General features: G+C 44.7%; 1 protein-coding gene across 14 annotated transcripts; it reads right to left on the minus strand.

The window, feature by feature from the left end:
• Positions 1–24,571, minus strand: LOC143332998 (EH domain-binding protein 1-like protein 1). 14 transcript variants are annotated; one of them, XM_076750901.1, is made up of 30 exons: positions 23,947–24,571; positions 20,672–20,729; positions 20,485–20,580; positions 19,875–19,928; positions 19,207–19,385; positions 18,765–18,883; positions 18,542–18,631; positions 17,028–17,822; positions 16,554–16,619; positions 16,274–16,411; positions 15,842–16,063; positions 15,517–15,700; positions 14,022–14,366; positions 12,247–13,881; positions 11,244–11,501; positions 10,594–11,070; positions 8,087–9,310; positions 6,100–6,927; positions 5,203–5,422; positions 4,952–5,100; positions 4,720–4,768; positions 4,256–4,580; positions 3,327–3,394; positions 3,169–3,208; positions 3,005–3,057; positions 2,497–2,617; positions 2,250–2,349; positions 2,078–2,151; positions 1,434–1,548; positions 1–1,298 (listed from the first exon to the last, which is right to left on the minus strand). In XM_076750901.1, the coding sequence occupies exons 1-30, from the start codon at positions 24,048–24,050 to the stop codon at positions 1,211–1,213; spliced, it is 8,274 nt and encodes a 2,757-aa protein (XP_076607016.1). In that variant the 5' UTR covers positions 24,051–24,571; the 3' UTR covers positions 1–1,210. The 14 variants fall into 14 exon arrangements, with proteins under 14 accessions (XP_076607016.1, XP_076607017.1, XP_076607015.1 ...); XM_076750902.1 differs by having other exon boundaries at positions 2,497–2,608; positions 18,542–18,634; XM_076750900.1 differs by having other exon boundaries at positions 18,542–18,634.
• Positions 24,572–25,400: the final 829 nt, after the last annotated feature.

A 25,400-nucleotide genomic window follows, 5' to 3' on the forward strand; every position in this document is an offset into this window, starting at 1 on the left:
TTCAACATACTGAATTCCTTGAACCTGCACTGACTTCTTTGTGAAGATATTTCTTTGACAGTACTTGTTTATGGTACAGGCAGAGCTTCACAAAATGCACGTTTGCTGCGGGATAATTCTTTATATTTCACAAGATGTAAGCAACCATACAATATTTATTTTTCTTCAACAATATCAATATCATTCATCATATCTTCACCTCATAAATACAGACAGCAACAACAGGTATACAGTGTGTGATAGGTATACAGTAGAGATGTGAAGCAGAGTACCACTTTATCGACACACCTCAAAAACAGTGCACACAGTAGTCAAAGTACACAGAAATGAGGAAACAGACTCATTTCCGTGAATCAAGCAGGCATGAGCATCACAACCATACACATGATGGGTGATTTAAGGCATTCGGGGTCTAACTTAAACGCTTTAAAATGGAAACTACCTTGAGCATCCTTTGTGTGCACACAAGGTTTAAAATGAAAAACACTTTCAACATCTAACATCTAAAAAATAAAGCACTCAATTGTAATATTGCAATAAGTCAAAATGCTTTCAGGGTTCAACAAAATGTGATGTTGGGGGTCACCCTGCAGTTGAAAACATGTCCCCTGTTGTCTCAGCATTGTGGGTTTGAGTCCAGCTCATGACTTATCACATATTATTTTTATATCTAATACGTCCGGGTGTGTTATCACCACATATTTTTCACTGTCGGGATTGAAATGTCTGAAACAAAGAGACGGATATCACCAGATACAGGACAAAGTCCTGCAGATGTGTGCATATCATGAGGGTCTTGTCATGGCAAAGGGAGCCTGTTCTTTATGAAAAAGGAAGAAGAGGCAAAGCCAGTTATCAAATTCTTAACAAAACACACAATCACACAAACTCCATATGTGCAATACATGTACAACAATCTGATACATCATTTAAATAAATAAAAATACGAACAGAATCAAAATAATACTATTATGGATATTCATTTTTAGCAAACACTTTCAAAGAAGAAAGTTTTTCAGCTCGTTAGGTTTCCTCATAATGGACATTAACAGATCCACAGTTCAAAAAAAAAAAAAAAAGAGGAGGGGGGGGATTACAGAGCGCCAAATGTCCTACTTTTTTATCTTGTGTGCAAAAATTATAAACAAGCCAAAGAAAAAAAATCATCTTTCGGGTGCGTCAGAGGCTCAGTAGTGAAATCTGTTTGTCCTCACTGTAGGACACATTTATCTTTGTTGCTGTATTTTCTCCTCCTCATCTCTAGACCGCGCTCCAGACGCTCATCCTCCTCCAGTGCCCTGCAAACACACACACAAGCACACATTACAATATAGTGCATGACATTAAAGGTAAAGGTTTTATTTGAGAACTTTGCTGTCTACCGATGACTCATTTTGGCTTTTTCACAGGACTACACACACATACACACTCACACTCTCTCTTTGGCGTCGATGTCTCTGATGATCTCGTCCCGTTGGTTGACCAAGGACACCAGCTCTTGGAGGAGCAGCTGCTCCCTCTGCTGCTGAGTGGACGACTTCTGCCAGTCTGCAGGACAAACGGCAGAACTTAACATAATGGTTCATACAGCCACGTACGGACAGGACAGTTTATTGAGTGCTGCTGAGCAAGAGACTGAACATCCAGCTGTTCTGCTGGTCTTGGTGGCGAACAACAGATCAGACAGCTAATGTTAACATGGTGGAATTTAACGAAATGCATTTACTTTTTAGTCTGTTTTTATCTCTTTTACTGGTTTTATTCTGACATAATTCTTTTCCCCATGTGCATTCGTCCTAAATTGTTTCACTGTTTACATCATACATCTTATTATTGCTTGCAAGTCATCTGTAAATCACTTTGAATGCACTAATATGTAAGAAACTCAACTACTAATACCACTTAATACTTCTACATTTTACTCCTCCACATATATTTGACAGTTCATTTCCACATTTTTATACAAAACATATAAACATCTCTCAAAATATGGTGCGTTTTTATAGATTTAACTACCCAACAGTGTGTAAAATAGTTTACATACACATTTACACTGTGGTATACTGTGGTTACTAACCTTCTATGGCCATCATGACCCGAAGTTCTCTGTTCAGGAGCTCAAATCTCCTCTCCAGATCCTGCTCCTCTTGCCTGTAGACACAGTCAATAATCAGATAAATAAAAATGAGCAGGTATTACACTGTGTATGTACGTACATGTGTATACTGTGTATGTGTGAGAGGTCTTACAGCAGTTCCAGGTTGTCCTGCCTGCGTATCAGAGCGTTCTTCTTGTTGACCAGCGTGAACCACTCCTGGATCAGCCTCTCCTCTTCATCACGGTCACTTCCTGCAGCAACAGACAAAGCAAGAACACTTTATATGCAACTGAGCTAGCTATTGGAGAAAACCTTCACCATCACCACGTGTGAAAAACAGGGGACTCTGGCACCTTAATTAACACCCGCGTACACGTGCATGTGTGCGTTGGACTCACCTGTTTCCATGAGGCTTCGAAGTCGTCTCTCGACCACCGCGGCTCTGCTGTCAATGTGCATCTGCTCCGTCTCCAATGCTGCCAACTCGCTCAGCACATACTGGCTGGTGTCCTGCAGACACTGACCACAAGCCCCATCACACACACACACACATGCAAACACACAGACCCATGAACATACAAAAGACAATGGCAGACAGCCACAGAGAGAGCAAAAAGGGAAAGGAGATCAAAGGAAAGAGGGAGTCGGGGAAACAAGGAAACAAGCAGAAGAAGAGGGTCAGAAGGTTAGAGAGAGGCCAAAAGGATGGGAAATACAAGGTGTGAAAGCAGAATGTTCAAAATCCTGGAAATGCTTTCTTTATTATCAAGTGAAAGTAAAAGAAATGTGATTTGGTCCTTTGTGCAGCCATCACTTGCATTAATGATGTTCATTTCTTTTGATCTGAGAGTGAGGGTCAAAGAAAAGAAGAAGAAGAAAACGTCAAGCGAGGGAGACGTCACTGACCATTGTTTCTTCTTCCTGTTTGGGAGGCTGCATCTCTGCTGCGCTCTGCGACTCTGCACACAGGGTAAAAGAAACAGAAGAGAAAGACATGAAGATGGGAAGTTAAATAAAAATGTAAAATGTTGGGGCATTTTAACTGAAAGGCTCAAGCTTCATCTACTCACCTGTATTATCAGAGATTCCTGTTGTCATTGTGTCGTCCTCCTGAACAAGAAAAACATGACACCAACGCTGACATATACAGTAGATGCAAAAGGTGGAAATATAATTCAACACTGCACATTACAGTTTAAACAGGAGTTACAATAAAAAATAAAGCTACCTGAGATCCAGATTTGGCTGCTTTGTTAACCGAGCGTGGAGGTGGGACTGGGGTTAGTGACTCATCCACTGAAAACAGATGAGAACAACTATCAGATGCTGGATTTAACCTCATTATTCCACACCATTTCCTGAGGAGCCTCCCTCTCTTCAGGCTTAAAGGCTAAATAAGCAACAACCACAATTATTTACCTCTCATTTAACATAATCAGGCATTATTTGGCCTGGCAACAGAAACAAACAATCCCAGAACAGTCATTGCATTTCGATTCAACAGTTCAACAGAAATCTCTCATCTGAAGTAACCGAAGCTGCATAAAATGTGTTCAAGTAGCAGATTGAGAAAACGTTTTCAGGGCCTTTTGGGAGCTTTGAATCTAAATCAATATATTTTATGACTCAAACTGAGATGTATTCATATGAAAAATGAAATGTTTATGGCTGCACCATTCCGTCAAACACAAAACTCTAGATATCCATCAGATCCAGGAAGCCTTATTTGGTATGTTTGGGAACCTTGGGAAACCCAGTAGAATCTTAATTGAGGTGCTGTAAACTTGATTTAATGACGTGTTTATCCTTCCGTCTTGTCTCCTTAGCTCAAAGTGTGCTACTTCACATTCCTAAGTTCCCTAGAGACACACTAATGTCTTTTCTTTTCTGCTTTTTCTCACTTGATTCTTTTGCTTCACTTAATTATTTGTCTCTTATTTGTCTTCTTTTCTTCAAATATCCATGTAATCCAGCATGATATACTGGATGAAGAAAGGCTGGACTGGAATCATAAGTGAGTTTGACTGCAGTTTGTTATGATGAAGTTGCTAAAAGGCCCACAAGATTGGAAAGCGGAAGTAAGCCTTCAAGACAGATGGGCTGAATAGCATTAAAAATAATCATTAAGTATAAAAAAGTTAAAGTAGAGACTGACACCTTTAACCAGTCGTTTGGTCCTTGGTGGCGGAACGACCAACGTGCTGCTTCCTCCTTCCTCTAGGCTCACTCCTTCGTTCAGTCTGGCCATGCAGAAGGCGGCGGCGTCGACGTTAGTGGGACCAGGTCCGGAGGGCGCGAGGCCGTAGCTGGACTGGCTGCTGTTGTGCTCTATCTGCAGCACACTCAGCTCTTGGTTGGTGAAGTGTGAGCGGATCTGACTGAGGTAGGTCATGACTATGAGCCTGTCAGGGATGGACAGAAGAATCATGTCGGACGGCTCCAACAGACGAGAGATGCCCAGCGCCTCGAAACCGTCAAACGCCTGATGTCAGAAAAGAAGGACATCGTCAGAAAAGAAACAAACCGTATGTTCCATGACGAAAACACATTTATCTGAGTATTTGAAGCCAGTGCTGATGGCACTTAATGAATAAAGTAGTTAACATGAGCTCCGTCCTTACCTTCTTGTTGTTGAGTTTGATATCATGAGAGTCCAACTGGTCAAAATCTCTAAATATGCAAAAGCAGGGACAAAGGAATTAGAACATACCTACTAATAGTGAAAATTGTGAAAAATGCCTGTTACAATTTCCCAGAAACAGAAAAAACTAAAATATAGAATTTCCAATCATATATCTGCAATTAATTTTCTGACAGTCGGTCAATGGATTAATTGTTTGCTGCATGCCGTACATTTTGTCTGGATGGAAGTGATGTAGGATGGCACAGAAGGCCAGGCCGTTTCTCCAGGACGTGCTGAAGTTGGTGACCTTTACCCCCTTGTACCCGTTGGTGATGTCCTGACACCACTGGAGCAGCGACTGGCTGGAGTTCACCAGGTCCTGCAGCAGGAGGAGAGAGGAGGAGGAGGAGGGAGGGATGAAGAGAGAAAAGCTCAGCTTTGGTTGTGTGTGCGTCTGTTTGTGTATGTCAGGTATATTTACCTCAGCTGCCTCGTCCTTCCCATCAGCCTCCTCTCTGAGCACTGGAACGGGATCAAGGGACTTGAGGTCGGAGGTTTCTTCTTCTGGTAAAGTGGGAAGTCGAGACGTCTTCATCTCACAGTGATGGAGAGGAGTGATGTGTGTGCTGGAGGTGTTCTCTGGCTGCGACTGAGGTTTTGGCTTTCCACTATCAGGGACGTCGGCCAGTTGGCCTTTGAACCTAAAATGAGACGAGACATAAACAATAGAAAAGTAAGACAGGCCTTGTCTAGTGGAAGAAAGGAGCTCATCCATCAGTCTGGCATCAGCATCATCATCAGTGATTCGTAGACACGACATGCAAGCTTGCTGACATGACAGATTGCAGCTGGCTTGATGTTAGAGGCATGATAAGAAACATGTGCAGCATTGGTTGACTCAACACAGGTCTATGCTGTTTGGCCATTTTTATCACCGAAGAACCAAGCAGATTCAACAAACTGTTGTCCTTCACAGCAGCAGTTTTTGATACTACATGGCAACCCCCATGCTCTCACACACATTTTACCAGAGCTGTTTGAAGTCAAATCTCAAGTAAGCCAAGACGTGTCCACAGCTGACAACAGGTCTGCTGAATTACCGAGCCCAATAATAAAATATTCAAGATGTGTGGCTATACAATGTTTGTTTATTGTTGTCTTTTGTATTCTGGGGGTATTTTACTAAGTCAGCTTGAATGTTTTTGCTTTCAGGTCATGTCTTTAGGGAGTCAAGTATTAAGATCTCATTGACTCAGGTCCAAGTCTTAAGTCTCAAGTCTACAGCTCTGCATATCACATACCCAGAACATACACAAGACTTCACTGGCAGCATGTCATTTTATACAGCAGCACAGGTTGACAGCCCATGCCGACTTACACGTCCTCCTCTCCTTCCATCTTTTGCCCCAGCTTATTGGCCAGCGGCTCCTCATCTGCAGTTAGTGATATTTCCTGCAGGGTATCAAAGCAGGGAATCAGGAAGCGCTGACTGTGATCAACAAGCTCTGCGGTGTCACAGTCAATGTCACGGGGGTCGGGGATGAGGCGCTTCATACTGCGAGGGCCAGAGACAGCGGACGTGTCGCCTGCCATCAGTTGAATTTTAGCCAACAGGAACCTCTCCTCCTCTTGGAGCTGTTGGTCTTTGGTGAGTTGGTTGAGATCGGGGGTGTGTGTCTGCGTGTGAAGGCTCTTAACCTGTGGACTGTCACTCTTTGCAGTATGTGTGTCCTTGTTTAAAGTGGAGTGACTCCTGTCTTCATCATCCCTCATTTCAAGACTCTTGTGTGAATCCGTAGCCATTTCTACGCCATTGTTTATCTTACTGATGTTCGTGTCGGTGTGTAAGTTGGTGTGTTTGGTGTCAGAGTGCATGCTGGCAGTGTTCGTGCTTGGAGGAAGGGGCCAAGGCACTACCGATGATTGTGCAAGTTCTCCCTCCTCATTGGTTGCTATTTCTAGGTCTTTCATTGGCTTTTTTTGTGTCCCGCTACATTTGGGAGCAGGTTTGGCCCTACTTGTCTGGCTGATTCCTTCCTCTTGCTTAGACCCTGATGAAGGTTTTGGATGAGGAGGGTCAGCCAGACTGGTTAGAGAGTGTTCAGGTTTATTCGGCTGACTGGCAGCAGAGCTCTGGAAAAAGGTTTGTCCACTGGAAGGGAGTGAGGAGGGCTTCTGGGTAACAGCAAGGGATGGGTGGCCTGTGCTGAAGACAGAGAAGAAGATTTCAGAGCTGAACCTAAAGCTTTTGAAGAAAGCAGATCCAACCGTAACGTTCCCATCATGCTCCAATCCCCTCTGGCAACATACCACCATTCATCTCACACAGCCAGAGCGCCATCTTGTTAATCGTACAAAGGTTGGGAGAAACCTGAAAAGCAAAACTAGAAGTGCTTTTTCCAAAGTAATCTCACGGCTGTCTGAAGCTTTCTCGACATGCCCACTGTTTCCCTGGACTTCTGTAAGTTTGACGGGATAGAGGTCTGGCTATGTAAGATTATACCTGACTGGACATGTTAGAGGCATAAGAACATGTGACTCAGCGAAAGCAGAACACCATTTTTCAACATGCTTCTGCCTCCATGAACTGCAGTGTCCAATGACCAAACCAATCCATTCATCCATGCTACTTTACGAGTACTGAACAAATGCAAGGAGCCTTGCAATTTTCCAAAATTATATATTGCACAGCGGTCTTATTTTCATGCTTGCTGCACTACTGCTGCACATTTGCCCAAATCCTTTTCCAAGTACAAATAATTACAACAGCAATACAGGACAGAAGGAGTGAGATATTTGAGGCTAATTACAGCAATCAGTTACAAAGGGTTTTAAAGCACCTTCACTGCACCCATGTGCTGTTTGCCACAGCCACCACAGAATCTCCAACTGCTGAACATGCTGATAAGCAGGCAAATCAATGGACAAAAACCACAATACCTAACCCCCACCCCCCCTTCTCTCTTGCCTCAGTTTGAAAAGCTCTGTTTTAAGTAATAAAGGCAAGAGGAAATGCCAGTTTCCTTCACAGACAACACAGTAATTACGTTGTTTTGGGGGAAACATATGGTACGTGACTCACAAGCCATGCCAACACACAGTTCTCTCTTGAGAGAGACCTGCAGGAAAAAGCCCAAACCACAGTCAATGGAGGATAGTAATGCTTAGTAATTGCTATTTCCCTGCAGACATCATGAGTCAGTCAAGCCTCGGTTATTGGAGGAAGCATACACGAAAAAGCGTGCAGGCACAGTCCTCTGATCCACAAGAGGCAACAAGCAGATCTCTCTCATAGCCAGGTCTTTCCCAGTTACTCACCTCTCTCTCCCTGCTGCTATTTATCCCTCTCACCCCCCTTTACTCACCCTGCTTCTCCTTCCATGTACAGCTCAGCAAGCCAGATGGAGCCGAGATCTTCCTGTCCTCTCTCATACTCCACCTCCTCATCCTCCTCCTCTGTCAACCACACCGGGACGGCACCAGAGTTCACGTTAGATTTGCCTTTTTTAAGTGATCTCAGAGCCGGATTGTCCGGGGCTTTCATCAAGGGAATTACAGAGTCCCCAGGTTTGACTGATCTGGAGTCGAGCCTGTTTGTTGGTCTAACTGCAGGGACAGAATCAGCGGGTCTGGCTGAAACCAGTTTGACCTCAGCTTTAGGGTCCATTGTTTTCACTGATTTGGGATCAGACTCTCTTTCTGACTGCTCCTCATCTCGCTGTAGCTTCTCATCATATGCAATATCGTCCAGCTCTGCCTCCCTCAGAGGAGGGCAATCATTTGATTGGTTATTCATGACTTTCTCTTTGTTTTGCAGTGATGCTGCAGAAATGGCCTCTTGTTTCTGTTGTGGTTTGTCTCCTTTGCTATCCTCTCCCCTTTGCCTCACCTTGTCCTCATCTCCCTTTCTCTTCTCCCTTTCCACCTTTCTCTCACTCTCCTCATTTTCTTTCTTTTCTTCCACATTTATCCTCTCGGTGTGCTGCTTCCTCTCTTTCTCTGCCTTTTCCCTCTCCTCCTTTTGCTTGTTCTCCAGCTCTTCCCTCTCTTTTTCCAACCTCTTTCTCTCCTCTTCCTTTTCCCTCTCCATCCTCTCTCTTGCCCTCCTCTCCATCTCCTCTCTCTCCTTTTCCAGCCTCTGTCTCTCCTCCTTTTCTTTTTCCACCCTCTCCCTCTCTCTCCTCTCTTCTTCTTCCCTCTCCTCCCTCTCTCTTTCCTCCCTTTTCAATGTTTCTATCCTTTCTTTCTCCCTTCTCTCCCTCTCCAGCTCTCTCTCCTTCTCCTGCTCACTAGCTGCTAGTCTCAGACTTGCCACCAGACTTAGCCCATGTGAGGGAAAGCACTCTGGCTTCTGAGTTACGTCAGTGTGTTCATTAAGCTTCTGGTTTTCTGTTGTGTCAGAGAAGGCCGTGGGTGGTGAAATGGGGATCAGTGGATCTGGTTCAGAGGAACACAGGATCTCTGGATCTACTTCATGTAAACACGGCTGATCTCCATTACTCATAGCGAGGCATGGTTGCTCTGCAGAGTGGTGTTTGTGAGCTGCATCAGAGGGTCCGGTTGTCAGGATGGAGGCCACTGTCTCATAGCTAAAGGGACAGACATGAGGGACAGGAAAACTCTGAGACAGGAATCACCCTAAAATGACCTCAGCTGGCTCTGGAGAGTGTGTCAGAAAGCCAGACAGCATGCTTGATTAAGTAGTTCCTTCTCAGACTTTGTTTTGGTGCTTGTCCAAAGCAGACAGAGGAAACATGTATTGTTGGCTGCACTGAGAACCACCCTGCACTTTTTTCTATCTGGTCCACAACATCCAAAGCCCACTGGCACTTATGTCACCTCTGGCTTGATTAAGAACAGGTGAAAACACTCTCTGATGCCATGCAGGTGTGAGCTCAGATCAGCTCAGACAAAGAGGCAAAGCTAGCCAATAATATACAGAAGACAAAGGCTCTTTATCATGGATTATAACCAAATAACTAAAATGAAGGCAAATCAACCACTGGGAGCAGCAGGATGGTGTATTCTGGACTGGACTGCACTGAAGGCTTTCCACAGCATTAAGCACTCATGCACACTGGATGTGGAATGGCAAATGTAGAAAGCAACCCATGCTGGAATATCTGCCATGGAGATAAAGTAATGACTCATTAAAATTGAATAAATGTCTCTCTAAATAGATTAATAAGATGTATGATAAGTCATTTGAATACTGTAAACACAGGCTGCCTCATTTCCTGGTTATTATTAAATAAGGTGTCCGACCTAGCTTCTGACATAATAACAATTATATGATTATAATGGCTTGTTTTGGGGTTTTTACTGTTTTGTGCAACATTCAGAGGGGTATTTTATTGTATATGCCCAGATTTGGCGATATGTTCTGACTGTGTTTACATTTGGTCTACAAAAAATGTTTTGCATGATGCCTCACACCATAACAAATAGTTTTATGGACGGGCAGGCAGGGAGACTCACCCTCTATACAACACCCCAACTACTGCTGACATGAAGCCAGCAGGCGCCTCCATCTGCTGCTCTGCAACACACACATCTGCCTCACATTTCTGGGCACTATCACACACACACACACACACCCATACACACACGCACAAATTTGACTGTATGAAAATCTCTCATCAAATCCATTTAAAGAACCAGTTTAACAGCATAGACAGAGGTTGAGATGAAGCGAGCAGCATCAGATAAGGTTAGCTCCAGATGTTGAGTAAGCTCTGGTTAGGCTGCAAACCGCAGAAGGACATTAGTCAGTGCACGCGCAGGTGTGTGTGAGTGTGTGTCTGTATTAGGTGGTGTGCAAGCAAAACCAGACATGTCATGCCACGCTGCACAGGAACCGTCACAGACTCACCCCCCTATTACACCACCCTCCTCTTGCTTCTCATCCTTCTCCTCAGTGCTCTCACTACTTTCCATCCCTCCTTCTGCTTCTGTCTCTGCTGTGGTCTCCTCCACAGTCGCCCACAGCTGATTTTCTGCCTCGCACACTGGCTCCTTATTGTTGACGAATCTCTCCTGACCACCAGCCTCGACCCCGACTGGTTTCTCCTCATCTGCTCCCTCCTGTTGTGGCTTTCCTGATGGCTGGAGAACTTGTTCCGTCCGCAGCTCTGGTTCTGGTTTTGAGGGCAGCAGCGGCTCCAGCGCCAAAGCTGCGTGCTCGCTGGGTGGTTTGGGGGAGGTTGCTGGTTCCACTCTGGGTCCCTCTGGCTCTTTGGGTCCCTCTTTGACTGGTGGAGTGCCGGGTTGAGCAGGAGGTGGGACTATGTGATGTGCTTCTGAGTCTTTAGCTGTGATTGGCTGGTGTTCCAGCTCTGCAGCATCTTCTCTGTGTGAGCAAGAAGAAAAGAGAAAACACATGAAAGATACAGCCATTACAGTTTTACATTTTACTGCTTCATTAAGAAGCCAGGCCATCAGCAAAGCAGACAGACACACAGACAGATGGTCAGAAAGATAAAGCAGAGAAACAGACAGACAAGTCCCCTCATCCATTCTTACCCTCTGCACAAAGGATTTGCACCCTCCTCGGCAGAGATTTTTTCAGGTGTATCTTTCCCACTTCTCCCTTCTAGCACTTTCCATAGAGGAACCTCCGCCTCAGACATCCTCTGTGGAGGTGGCGTCAGGGTCAAGACCTCTGATGCAACAGTGGGGTCTGAGCGGATGCCAGGTGGAGTACATGTGGCAGATATTTTCTTTTCTGGGACAACAATGTTTGACAATGAACCTTCCTTTAAGAGAGAGGGTTGCCCCAGACTGGAATAAGGGGAGAGAAAGAGGCAAATGTGAAAAAAGGAGGAAAAAAGAAGGAGAAAAAACAGAAAAAAAAACAGTAGGAGTGGGCAATACCACAAAATCTGATATGAAGTAATACCACAACAAGGATCACTGATATCAATGCTAATATTAATACTGTTTATGATTAGATACAGCTTGGAAATGTGTAATGATTAATGCATCATTAATCTGAATGCATTTTAATTACCACTGAATAATTGGCAAATTTCATTTGACTATTGTCTATTAATCACATGCATCACACCACATGTTAAAATCCAGGACAGCTTTTAATGGTAAACAGCATGCACCTACTGTGAGTTCTCTGACCTAACGCATGCACACACAACAGCAGCAGCAGAGAAGCAGCGCAAAGAGCACAAATCAATCCAGCTAGAACTGACACTCAATACAAGACTTAGTACGGGGTAGTATCAATACTTTGGGCATTGATCCACCCACACAGATAATTGATCAAGTCTTACATGTGAAAAGAATCACAAGATAATCAGCACACAAGAACACAGAAATGATCAAAATGGAAATGTTGAATGATTGAGGTCAGCTTGATGCTGCTTTGGTGCAGACACACACACACACAGTGGCTGACGCTGATTAATGGATTGATTTTATTTGCTGAATTATGAAAGCAGATGAGGTCTAAAAACAAAAAGAAATCACCCACAGTGAGATCATTTCTTTTCATTTCCGTGGTGTAACTCACCGCTCACTGGTGCTTATGGAGGCAGAGCTCGGTTTGTTAACTGACTGAAGGGTTGCCTCTCTGTCTTGTGATTGGCTGAGAGTTTGTGAGGGTGGCCGCTCGGGTGATGTTTCGTCCGGAGGAGGGAGGTGTGGAGCAGGAGGCGGAGTTTGTGCGACACCTTTAAAAGCCGAGGGCGGGAGTGTGAAACTGGGAGGAGGTGTGTGTGTGATGCTGGGTGGAGGGACGTCGGTGTGTGTGTATGAACCCAGACTTTTCATCTTCTGCTTGTCCTCATCTGACTTGTTGGCCTCCAGATTGCAGCCCGCAGCTGCTCGATGCTCCTCCCCCCTCTTCTCTTCCTCCTCCTCTTTCTTCTTTCTTCTCTCCATCTCTTCCTTCTCTTGCAGAAGCTTCTTCTTCTTCTGTTCCTCCTCTCTCTTCTTTCTGCTTTCTTCCTCCTTCATTCTTCTTTCTGCTTTCTCCTCCTCCTCTCTATGTCTCTTCTCCTCCTCTTCCCTCTTTTTTCTTTCCTCCTCCTTTTTCTTCCTCTCTGCCTCCTGCCTTCTCCTCTCCTCTTGCAGCTGTCTCTCCTTTTCTTCTTCCTCCTGCTTTATCCTCTCCTTTTCTTTCTGCTCCTTCAAGAGGGTCTCTTTCCTCTTCTCCTCCTCCTCCTCTTCACGTCGTTTCTCCTCCTCTTTTTTCCTCCTCTCCATCCTTTCTTTCTCCTCCTTTAAGAGTCTCTCCCTCTCTTTCTCCTCCCTCTCCTTCTCCTCTTTGAGAACTCTCTCCTTCTCTTCCTCTTCCCTCTTTCTTCTCTTTTCTGCTTCTTTAACTCTCTTCTCCTCCTCTTCCTTCCTCTTCTTCTCCTCTTCAATCTCCTTTTCCTTTCTCGCTTCCTCTTTCCTCCTCTCCTCCTCCTCCCTCCTCTTCCTCTCATTCTCAGCCTCATTTTTCTTTCTCTCCTCCTCCTCCCTCTTTCTTCTCTCTTCCTCTTTCATTTTCTGTTGCTCCTTCTCTTTTTCCTCCTTCAAGTGTTTCTCCTGCAACTTCCTCCTCTCTTCCTCTTCCAGGAGCCTCTTTTTCTCTTCCTCCCTCCTCCGTCTTTGCTCCTCAAACACCCTCTTCTCCTCCATCCTTTTCTCCTCCTCCTCTTTCATTTTCCTCAAAAAAATCTCCCTCTCAAGTCTCTTCTCCTCCTCCCTCCGAAGCTTTTCCTTTTCCTCCTCCACCTCCAGGAGTCTCCTCTGCTGCTCTCTTTTCCTCCTCTCCTCCTCATCCTGCTTCCTCTTCTCCGCCTCCTCTCTCAGCTTCTCCTGTTTGTCTCTCTTCTCCTTCAGGAGTCTCTCCTCCTCACGTTTCCTCCTTTCCTTCTCCTTCTTGACCTCCTCCTCTTCATGTAAGAGTCTCTTCTTCTCCTCTTCTAACAGCCTCTTCTTCTCTTCCTCATGTTTTCTCCTCTCCTCCTGCTTCAGGATCATTACTTTTTGCTCTTCCTCCTTCCTCCTCCTTTCCTCCTCTTGTTTAATTAGGATTTCTTTCTCCCTCTGCTTCTCCTGCTCTGCCTTCATCATCACCTCCTTCTCCATCGCTGCTCCCTCTAACTCCTCTGTCAGCTTTCCTCCAGAGGCCTTTTCATTGGTTTTCTGTTCAAGACTGCAGAACAGATAAACAATACTCCTTAATCCTGAACCTTTGTGTGTGTTTTACCATTAGCAGCACCATCACTTCACATTTTGCAACCTTATTTTTTTATGTTCTTGATCTTTATTTTATCTGTGAATATAAATACTCACCCCGGAGGACACCTTTTGATAGTATCCCTCTTAGAGTCATCCTCTTCCAGAAACAAGCCCCCTGATTCTTGTCTCTGGTTAAATGACTCAAAGATGATGTCGTCAAAGTCAAGCTCGGGCTCAGGCTGCGCCAGCGGTGGCTTTTCGGCCTCAAAGCTAATAATACTCCGCGTCTCATTGGTTGGCTTTTTCAAATCATCACACCCCTGAACATTTGGCTGTTTAGGAGTGATAAATGCCGCCACAACAGTCGTGGAGGGCTGCTGAGGGGTGGAGCTCTCACAGCAGGAGAAAGGCCATGGAGGGGGCGGGGCTATTATCAGCTCTGAACGTGACTGGGCAGGACTGGGGACAGAAATGTTGGAGGTCAGGCTTGACAGAGGAGTGGGTGAGATTTCAGGCTGCAGGAGGTGATTAGGGGGGAAACAGGCAGGCCGCAGCGCAGACTACACACCCGATAATCATTCGACTGCAGTGTACTGGACGGTCAGTACAACAAGAGGCAGGGTAAAACACTCTGCAACTGTTAGCACATGTTAGCATCACCGAAGCACAACCACAAAGAACAAAGCACCCACGAGGCCTTTGAGCAACTGTGGCTCAACAAATTACCAAAAGCAAACTCCAACAAACATCATGTTCATTTCAAATTCTGACACGTGTCAGCGAGCTGAAGCAGGTTTACCTCAGTCATCACTAAGGTGGCTTAGCTTGGGGTCATTTGGACCATAATGAGTTTGATAAAGCCATATTGTCAACAGCATGGAGGCTGCAGAATTAGCTTCTGTGCAGTTGTGCAACTTGAAGGACCAGTTCGGGAAACACTCCTATTTGCTTTTTTGCAGAGAGACATCACTCTAATATCTGTCTGTTAAATATGAAGGTAGCACTAGCAGGTGATAGGCTTAGCTTCACATAAAGTGTGTAAACAGGGGGAATCAGATAGCCTGGCTCTGTCTGAAGGAGAATCCACATACCAGCACCTCTAAAAGCTCACTAATTAACATATTTGTTTTGTTACGTGTGGGACAATGTCCTTGGGCGGGTACAGTGACTTCCTGGACTTCGGATTTTGTTGTAATAAAACAAACAAAATATAATGTGTTAATTAGTGAGCTTTAGAGGTGGGTTGGGGTTAAGCCTCCCTTCCATGCAATCATGCAGTATTAAGCATGCAGGTGATCTCATGCTGTAAACATGTTTCCTAATGCTCTCTACACCTGAGTCTGTTCTTAAGACAACTTGAGAAGAACACGGGAGCAAGAAGACAAATTGGAGCTTCCTGGCTTTTTAAAATCTCCTTATCTATCTCGGTTTTGTGATCCATGATGTTTCTCCCAAGCGCTGCTGAGACTGCCACCAGTGTTCAAGATGCCTCTTTTCAACTCTGTGGTCTACTGACACTTTTCTCTTCACACAGCCAAACATATTTCCAAGGATCCAAACCAAGCAATCTAAACGTAAACACTCTTATGACATCAATCCACGGCCTCACCTGATCCTTGCTGGTTCAGCTTTGTTTTCCGTGATGGCCGCCTTTGAGTCTTGGGCAGGTCTGATTGGCTGGTTGGATATTCTGATGTTGGCCACCGCCTGGTTATTTTGAGGAGAATCCTTGCCTCGGCTCAGTGGGCTTGGAGTTGTTTCCTTGTCTGCTTGAGTGAGGGGAAACGTTGAGCCTATAAAAAGCAAAAGCAATGAGACACCGCTTTTACACCATGAGCGATAGTTCCAAGAAAGGACAGAAAATGTGGTTATTCTAGATGTTTTACACCCATGAGGTAACTGGCGGAAATACACACAGATACACACTGGTGTACCTGACTGAGAAGGAGGAGCAGTAGGAGAGACAACGAGCTGAGGGTGAGGAGAGGAGAATAAACCAGAGGTGGAAAAAGAAGAGGAGTGAGGAGGTGAGGAGCGCAGAAGGGAGGCGGTAAGGGCTGGAGCTGCAGGGTCACACAGAGCATCAAGGTCAGGACTACTCAGCAGGGGGACAGGGGTGATGTCGGTGCCAGAACTTAGCCACGCCCCCTGAACACCTGAGGGAAGTAGGGAGGGCAGGAGAGTGCAGAGGGAAATATGAGACTAGATGAAGCATATTTATAAGAGTTGTGAGTGAAAGGATGGTGGGAGATGGCAGAGGAGAAAATATGGGGGATGAAAAATGCAGATGCAAGAGAGAAGGAGAGGTGTAGAGGCTACGGAAGGACAGAAATAAGAAGAGTTGCCACAGTTTTGACGTTTGTTACCTGACTCTGAGATAGAGGGGTGAGATCTGGGGAGAGGAGGTGTTGATGCAAGAGGAGGCGCATCAGCGGAAAAAGGAGAGGGGGAGGAGGGGCGGGCGATTGATTTGACGATCTGAGGTCTGAAAATGTGAGAACGGCCTAGCAGAGAGGACAGACGGTGAAGACAAGACAAGCAACCAGAGAAGGAGAAAAGGCAAGAGAGGAAAAGGAGATTTTAAAGATTTGAAAAGAATATCAGCAACAGACTGGCTTCACTTCAGACAGTCAAGCAGCGACAAACCAGAGATTGAAGTAAGATCATCTGCAGTTTGAACCTCCGGGGGGCGCCGTTGGTGTGAAACAGGAACTGAGGAGAGGAGGGTAGAAAGTGGAGTGATGATCAAAAGAGCAAAAAGGAGAAACTAATGTAAAGAGTGAAAGAGGAACAGCAGAGGTTATTTTATATCATGCGTTTTACTTCTCGTGTTGCACCATAGAAGTGATCTTTATCTGTCCGGAACGAACGAATGAGAAGAAAGATACTGAAGCCTTAACGAAACTGAGCATGTTTAACCAAAATTCTGGTATCATGACAACCTGATCATGCATAGATCTTCTTCAGTACACAGCATACTGTACATGAGAAGTAGAGTACATACTTAAATGGGCATGAAGCTAAATCATGTAGAAACGAGGTCAAACAGACCATCACACATAAGGAATCGGTTAGTGGAAAGCATGCAGCATGACTGTCTGCCAGCGAGCCTGTTGATACCTTTTCCTGAGCCTGACTGGAAGATTCTGGGCAGAGAGGGAGGCTGAGAAAGGGTCCGAGTGAGTGGAGGGCGAGAGCATGGAGGCTCAGAGGACAGCGTAGGCTTTGGGGGAGAGGATTGGGGTGGGAGAGGCTGGGAGGCAGTAGAGATGATGGTCTTATGGGTCATAGCAGTGGATACAGTGAGAGAAGACTTCTGGGGAGCTGTGGAGGATGACGTTACGATATTCCTTGGTGATGACAACACAGGGGAGGGAAGTTTGTGAGTTAAGGAGGTCATTTCCGGGGCAGTGGGTGGCTTAAAGAACAGTTTAGATGGTGTATTTATGGAGGAATTAATAGCTAATGAATGCTCCACCGAGGGAGCAGGTACAGTAGACACAAATTGAGAGAATTTGGCAGGCGGAGGATGAAGGGAAGGGGAAGCGTTTTGGGAAGATTGCATGATTATGGGCATGTTGGAGGATGGAGGATTTGCAGGAGCCACATCAGAGGGAGGCAAAACAGAGGAGGCACTCTGGACTGAGGGAGCAGTTGCTGTGACCTGGGAGGATGGAGGATTAGGTGGCGGGTCAGAAGAGGCAAGGACCTCAGGCTGAGGAGGGTTGGCTGATTTTTTATGCTTGGATCTGGGTGAGGGCTGAGGGGAGGGGCCGGGGGAAGGCTGGATCTCTGACTGTACAGGGGTGGTGGTGAAGGGGTGTCGGCAGCGACGGGGCGAGGGGCGAGGAGCGATGGGTAGAGGGGGGCGAGAGTGGAGGGCCGGACTGGGAGGACCGGCATCCCGTTCGCAGGCTGGATGAATAGATGCGAGGATGGTTGGATGGATGGATGGATGGACAGATCAGTGAAAGCAGATTTTTGCAGGGAGAAAAATGATGAAAAAGACAGAGAGAAAAGGTTGTGAACTGAGAAAATGAAACGATCAACAATGATCCCATGTTACTGCATTGTGCCACAGTCATGAGGATCCTTCGTTAATCACATGACTCTCTTGTTTTAGTGACACCACGAACAGAATGTGGAACTGTGATGAACTTTGATGGAATTTTAGCCCATTTAATATCATCTAATTTCCTCTCATTATTTCACTTTAACTGAAACTGATATTCTCCTCAAACTGCAACTCAAGAGCTCAGTTTGTTGAATATCAGTTTTCTTAGTACGAAGAAGGAAAACTGTAAGTAATAATGTCTGCATGCAACGTTTGATTTTACTAAATTTCAAATCAGTGTTAATGAGAGCTAATGATTTGACTGCAGTGTTTGAGTAAATGTGCTTTGTTACAGCTACAGTAACGTCTCTCTGGACATAATAACCTCTATGTGGAGCATGATCACATGATTCTGAATAGTGTTTAATGTCTAGATGAGAAATGTGTGGTATGCAGAAGAAATAGCGTTTATGTGTGAATCCAAATATGGAGAGAGGGAGTGCCTGTTCACACCTCCTCCTCTCTGGTAACAGATACACACAGCAGGAGTGAGTGAAAGAAAAGGGCAAGAGGAAGCTACCTGAGGCAGGAAAAGTGGGTCCGGTGGAGTGTTGCTTGTCGGGCGGAGGAGGAGCGGGGCGATTTGGGCGAGTTAGAGTGTGTCGAACTACTGCTGCAGCCCAAGAAGGAGTAGAGCAGAAGAGGTGACAGGAAGAAGAGAGGAAAAAGAGGTAGAGGAGGAAGAGGAAATGATTTACAATGGGGATCAGGGAGAGAAGAAGAGCTTGTGTAAGTCTGCCAACCTGAAGCCGTGACAGACTTCTTGTCCTCCTCTTCATCGCTCTCATTGAAGTCGTCCAGGTTGCCGATATCTGTGGGTTTGACGCTCATCAGGCTGGCCAGACTCTGCATGTCTTCATCACTGAGGAAGAAGGGCACGAGAACAAACATTCATCATCACCTTGTGATCTCATGACTTCCCCACAAACAGGAACCACTCCTTAAGATAAATAATACAATCATCATGTCAAATGAGGCTAAAGTATTTTAAGTATTTTCAAGTATGTGTTGTTGAGGCACTGCTGTCACCATGGCAGTGGTGTCACATGATCTTTGTGTGACAGCTAGCAATTAGCGCATAGACATAAAAAAACATGTTAAATCTTTTCAGTGTTCTTACCACAAAAACAAAGACAGTCATTGCTACTGATGTAGTAAGTAGTCGCAGAGAGAAAAATAACTCACGTGGCTTTCCCCTCTCGAACGAAGACGCACGAGAGCGACAGCTTGAGCGTGGCCTCCACCACTTTGACCGACAGCGGCTTCAGCTTCAGCGTCAGGTCGGTCTGGGTCGGCGTCGGACTGGCAAACCGCTTCAGGTTGACGTCTGCTGATGCCAGCACCTTTCGATGCCCCTTGGTCTCCTTTACATGACCGACAAAAGCAACCATGACGTGGATAGTATGAGCAGAGGAGGAAGTATTCAGATCATTTACTTCAGTAAAAGTAACAAGTACAGAAGTACTGGCACAAAAAATGTTATTCATGTATACAAAGTACATTGCAGACTGTTATTATATTTTTGGATAATCATTACTGATGCTTTAACATGTAAGCAGTACTTCAATACTGTTTTTGGTCGAGGTGGAGCTCATTTGAACGACACATTTTTGGGTATTTTATTATTTTTGGGTACTATTTTAGATACTGATCACGTGTTTTGTTTGTAAAATCTTAATCTGAAAGTCATACAAAGTCATTGTTGTGAAACGAATGCAGTGGAGTAGAAATATGAAGTAAAATAACATAAAAAAGAAGTTTTATTGTAAGTCTGGCTGTTTTATTGAGAAATAATTAAGTTTGGATAATTTGCTGCTTGGGAAACAGTTAAATAGTAGTCAAGAGATACTTACACCCTCAATGACAAAGGTCCACTCTTTGTCCTCAAACTCATCTGCATTGACCTCCTGAGGAGACGAGAACAAACAGTAAAATTTGCTCAGCTGAACATCACCTCTGCTCGCTCACATGTACTGTGCATACACCTGTGTGTGACGTTTCATCCACTTCCTTGTAATTGTTGCCATTTAATGAATGCATGAATCAACTCATCTGATTGTACAACACAGACTCTTGATGTGACATGTTACTATTTTTATAACTGTGAATTTACCACATACCTGTAAAAATATTCCTATTTCTACCTGTGCATACCTGTCTGTGTGTAGAAATTCACTGTATAGTTATTCCTAATGCTCATCTATGCAACTCAAGTACCACAACAAGACATGACAATATACAGCATGTACAAGACACTAAACATGTGCACAATATTATAACTTCTAATAAAGTACTCTGAGCTAATATCTCCCACAGGTTTTCAGTTGGCATTAGCATGTGAGTCACATAATGTCCATATTAATAAAAGGAGGTTACATTTCTCCATTCATTAATTTAAGTTTTTTCCTCTAACTCGTCGCCACTCTGTGTGTATATAGTGTGAGTGTGTTCTGGTTTTAGTACCTTGAAGAGTGTAACAGAGATGTCGATGTTCTCAGGAACAGGCCACACCACCATGCCCCTGTAGGGGTTCTTGATCTCAGGCTGCCAACTGTGGAGCTGCACAACAAACAACACAGTGAGGCTCTGTGTGTGTGCTTCTGTGTGTGTGTGTGTGTACTGTGTGTTTGTGGTGTTTCAGCAGTTTCACCTTGGAGCACATGCGTCTGTTCCTCCTTGTCCACACCACCCTTAGCTTGTCTGGTTGCCTGCAGAAACAAAGAAACACAGGTCAAAACACAGACATGACACCTCGCCACACGTGCAGTGATCGTTATCATGTTCAAGCTTCATCTGCTAATAACCAGACAAAGCAGATATTCTACAAATGAGCCAAAACAAGGTCTAACAGAAGGTCTTATGACTGCCACTGCTGAATAATAATGCCTGCAGTCTTAGATAAGGGTATGTGTGTGTGTGTGTGTGTGTGTTTGAGTGCTTCTGCAGATGGCTGTGAGCACATGGTATTAATACGTTTGTACACCTGTATCCATTGGTAAATGTGTGTGCAACATGTGTGTGCATTCATGCAGCTGTTTCTTTACTGTGCATGTTGCTAACATGTGCATATGTGTCCTCATTGTATTCTGCAGAACAGGAAGCGAAACTGGAAGCTGTAGGGTCATGTGACCCGAGCCTGTCTGAATGTGAGGTGTGGCTTTTGACAGGAAGAACGAACCCCCTTTGCAAGAGGACACACATACATACACACACACACACACGCACCGGACCCTGAATAAAATATCAGTACATAATAATAATAATTTATACTCTTCAGATCTCACAGCCAAACTCTAAATATATTATCATTACAGCCATTTTAATACCTACAGATGTTCCTTAGAATATTAATAGCTACAGTTCATTGATGCTGAATATCATCTCCTCGGGTTTCAGTGTATCAGCGATCAAGTGTAGCAAAGTGGGCAGTGTTTGTACATGTGTTTATGTGGTATGTGTGTTAGGGGGGCAGGAGTGGCATCAGAAATAGCCTGACAGGCGTAGAGTGATGGGAACGAAGGGGAGGAGAGGAGGAAGAAGAAAAGACGTATGATCCCAAACACAAAGACACGAAAACATCTTCTGTGCCAGCAGGCAAGGGAACAATGAGCGGTGGCAGAGAGAGGGAGAGCTGTGTTTACCCAGGCGGACATTAGGGGTGTAATACAGTTTAGTAACATGTAATTACTGCACATTGTGGTCAGTGTTTTGCTATTCAGCAGACAAATGGTTGTATTCCACTGCTGACTAGATGACAAATAAACCTTACCCCCAACAGTAAAAGATATGAACTTAGTCACTAAACCTAATTCAAGTTTTGGTCACATGAAGCATTCCACTGTATAAATAGAGCTGTTGCTAAGTCTTTAATTATGTTTGCGCCACTATACAGTGCCTGTCAACATCACTTTATCATTTTCTGACTGCTGTCATGCTGGCCCCTCTTATCTGTGGCCCCTCTGTGTTCCTTCATCCAGTAGAGTTTGTGACAGAGAATATCTTGTTCTTCCAGTCATGCTATCATGTAAATACAACTTCACAGACTTCAAGTCTTGTGTGTGTCTGGTGTTTGGTGTCCAGTTAGAGTTTATGCCCTGAAAACATCTACGTGATGTGGCTGAAAATGATGCTATGAGAGCGGTGAGAGTGAACTAAAACTCACTATAAAGCTCTGTAAAGCCAAGGAAAGCCGCAGATTCAGGTGATAGTTCTCCTGTTTCCTCTGTTGCCATTTGATAAATCGCTATCACAAACACATTGACTATATCTGCATTAAATATATAATAAATACAAAAAGGAATCCCCCATCGTAGTTGCACTATCAGCTGTGGAGCTGCAGCTGCAAATCATCTCATACAAAATAAATAATGCATCTCAGCAACAAGTCCGTGCTGGTGAAGAAAGCCAGTGGCCTCAAATCATAGCACTAAATTACAACACACACACAACTTGTACACAAACATGTGACCTTGTGAGACATTTTCAACCCCCCACATGGCACAGAGTTTATTTCCTGCATCTGATGTTTGACGTGATCTTTTGGTGTCAGTAACCTCTGACACCAAACACAGAGTTTAATCGCACAACAGCGACGGGCTGACATCCTTTTCAGAAGCATGCCTGAAGTAACGTGACTGAAGCTATGGATTGACCTTAAGTCTGTCCTCGCTTCCTCCTGTCCTCTCTCCTCCTTCTCTCGGTGCTCCCAGACGTTTGCCTCCCTGTTTGAGCAGCACTCTGCTAAAGGCTTATAAAGTCTGATTTCATCACACTGCATGTGGGAGTTGCCACTGTTTCTAAATCACTCTGGCCCTTCACTTCGCCGCGTCCAGACAACACAAGCTCTCTGCTGCTGATCAGACCCTGGAACCTTATTGATGAGGGCCTTCAGTCATCCCAGAAAAAAACCCAACTAATCTGTGATTCTTATCGTGCTGCTGACAGGCCGCTTACACAATGATTCCACACTTCAATGTAATTAGGACAGATAAGAGGGTGCAACGTGGGCCAACCTGACATCGGGAAAAGTTTAAAGATCTTTGTAAATACTTGGGAAAATACTATAATTTATGTTTTCAAGGCATTCAAGATTTTCACTAATAGAATAAAAAGGTTTAAGTGTGACGCAGGAACCCTTAAACTTTTGCTTTATTTTATTTTTCTGTTCAGTGTTGTGTCAGAGCTGAACAATGGCCCATGCTGCATCACCTGGCCACCTCCCAAGTGTTTTGTAAAACAGGAAATTGCACAAGAGGAGAAGAGCTTGAGTGCTATAACGTGATTTTATTGCATCTGTGAAAAATAACGATGAGACAAGTGAGCCTGCTGTTGTTCTGATGATGATAACATTATGCATTGATGTTGAGTTTAAAACCAAATCTTTGATTTATTTATTATTTAGGATAAAGATAAGAGTTTGTTGATCCCTTGGTGAATTTCATAAGCTACTCTGCAGTATATAGTTTTTGCTTTCTTTTTTTAAATTCCCATCTTTACCAGCAACATTAAGTAATGTACATTTTTAATGCATCAATAACCAGCCATATGATATACATTATTCTGAAAGGGGACATTCTGCATAATGAGCACTTTTACTTGCAACGAAGTGTTTCTACACTAATACAGCTACTTGTACTTAAATAAAAGATCTAAGTCGTTCTTACATGCGTTTTGTCGATAGGCGGGGTCGGGAATCGAACCCGCAGTCACTCCGGAACAGCTCAGCACATGTACACACATGAGGAGCGCCCTCATCCTTCTCAATGAAGCGGAAAGAACCACAACATGAGAATGATCATAATGGAGTTTTATTATAGCTAATAATAAACAGGCCCTCGCGCGGCTATTTACACTCAAAACAGTGAAACCCTTCATCTGGAACAGGACAGAGAAGCTCTTAAGTCATACACTAATCTCCAAACTTACCATTTCTTCGTAAACTCCAACGCGAGTTCCTGATAAGAGGCAACAAACTGAAACTTTGAAGCCTTTTTACCGACTCGCTGCAGTCTTTTCCACACCGAAGTCATAGCTTCCTCTGGCAGAATAAAACTCAACAAACAGAATAAAGAAAGAAAAGTGACGCTCCTCCGCGCAACAATAATCCAACTCTGTCTCCTTAAAAGTTCCTTAAAAGGTCTTCTTCTTCTTCTTCTCCTGCTGCTGCTGCTGCTCCTGCTGAGGATGATGATGAAGAACTTCACACAAGCTGCGACTCGCGCTCATTGGCAATAAGTTGAATCACGCTCAGAAATAATAAAAAAACAGAGTCATGTCGCCATGCCGCGAACAGAAAGAGCTCTATACAGAACTGGCAATTAGACAACAATGAGGAACCGATTCCGCCCTGCTCGCTGTCATTCAAGCAGCCCATAAACGCCTGAAATGCAGCTAAAGTTTCCACCAAACAACTGCAGGAGCTCTCATTGACAACTTGTCTCTCCCTCTCTGGCAGTAATCCACAGTGGGGAGACAGCACCGCTTACTCAAGCCTTCCTGTAATATAGGTCTGCTGCCTCGAATGAGTTCAGCCTCGCTCCTTCCTCCAGTGACAACAGGCGGCGGGGGACACGCGGAGAGTGAGACAGGATATGCAAAGAGTGTCTGGTGATGCGGCAGTACGCAAATGTCTTTATCTTCCAGCTTGTAGGCAGTGGGTGAAGGCACTGAGGTTACAGTCATACCTGTAGACTTTGATCCTGACTGTCTATGTCACTGAACAACCTTATCTGACAAGCGCAGCCTGTCTTAATCAGCTGTGCAAACTCCTGCAGGCTTATAACCACGCCGGTGTTCGTGCAAGTAAGCACCGCTGTGGCATGAAATACATTAAACCCATTGTTTGTTTAAAATTGAGCTCATTTTTATAACTCAAGTCACTTCCTGAGTTTCAGTTGCGTCACCCAGCGCTCTCCAGAAAAGTGTGTTTCAACTACAGAGGAGTAGTTTCCATGGAGAGGGCCAACTGAGTCCAGTCGGAGTGTGTGTGTGTGTGTGTGTGTGTGTGTGTGTGTGTGTGTGTTGGAGCTAGGTCAAGGCACAGGGATTTTCCTCAGTGAGAGCAGGAGTGTATTTTTAGGTGGAGGAACAGGGATGGGTGGATGGACAGAGGCAGCTGGGGTGGAGGAGTGCAGGGCAGCAGCAGGGGGAACAACTCTCTCATGACTCAGAGTTGGTCTAATATTACACTGTGGGTCCAATGCTCAGAGGTGCGTTATTGCTCTCCGCTTCTAAAGCTTCCTTGTGCGCGTCCTCGTAAACAAAGCTAACCACTGTATGGCTGTTTTTGACCATATTTTAAGCTTTAAATCTAACACAGATCTTTGTATAGTGACAGAGAAGAGCCAGTGGAGAAAATGTGATGAACTGCCCTCTTAGCC

The sequence above is a fragment of the Chaetodon auriga genome, chromosome 15 (genome assembly GCF_051107435.1).
Source record: "Chaetodon auriga isolate fChaAug3 chromosome 15, fChaAug3.hap1, whole genome shotgun sequence".
NCBI lineage: Eukaryota > Metazoa > Chordata > Actinopteri > Chaetodontiformes > Chaetodontidae > Chaetodon > Chaetodon auriga.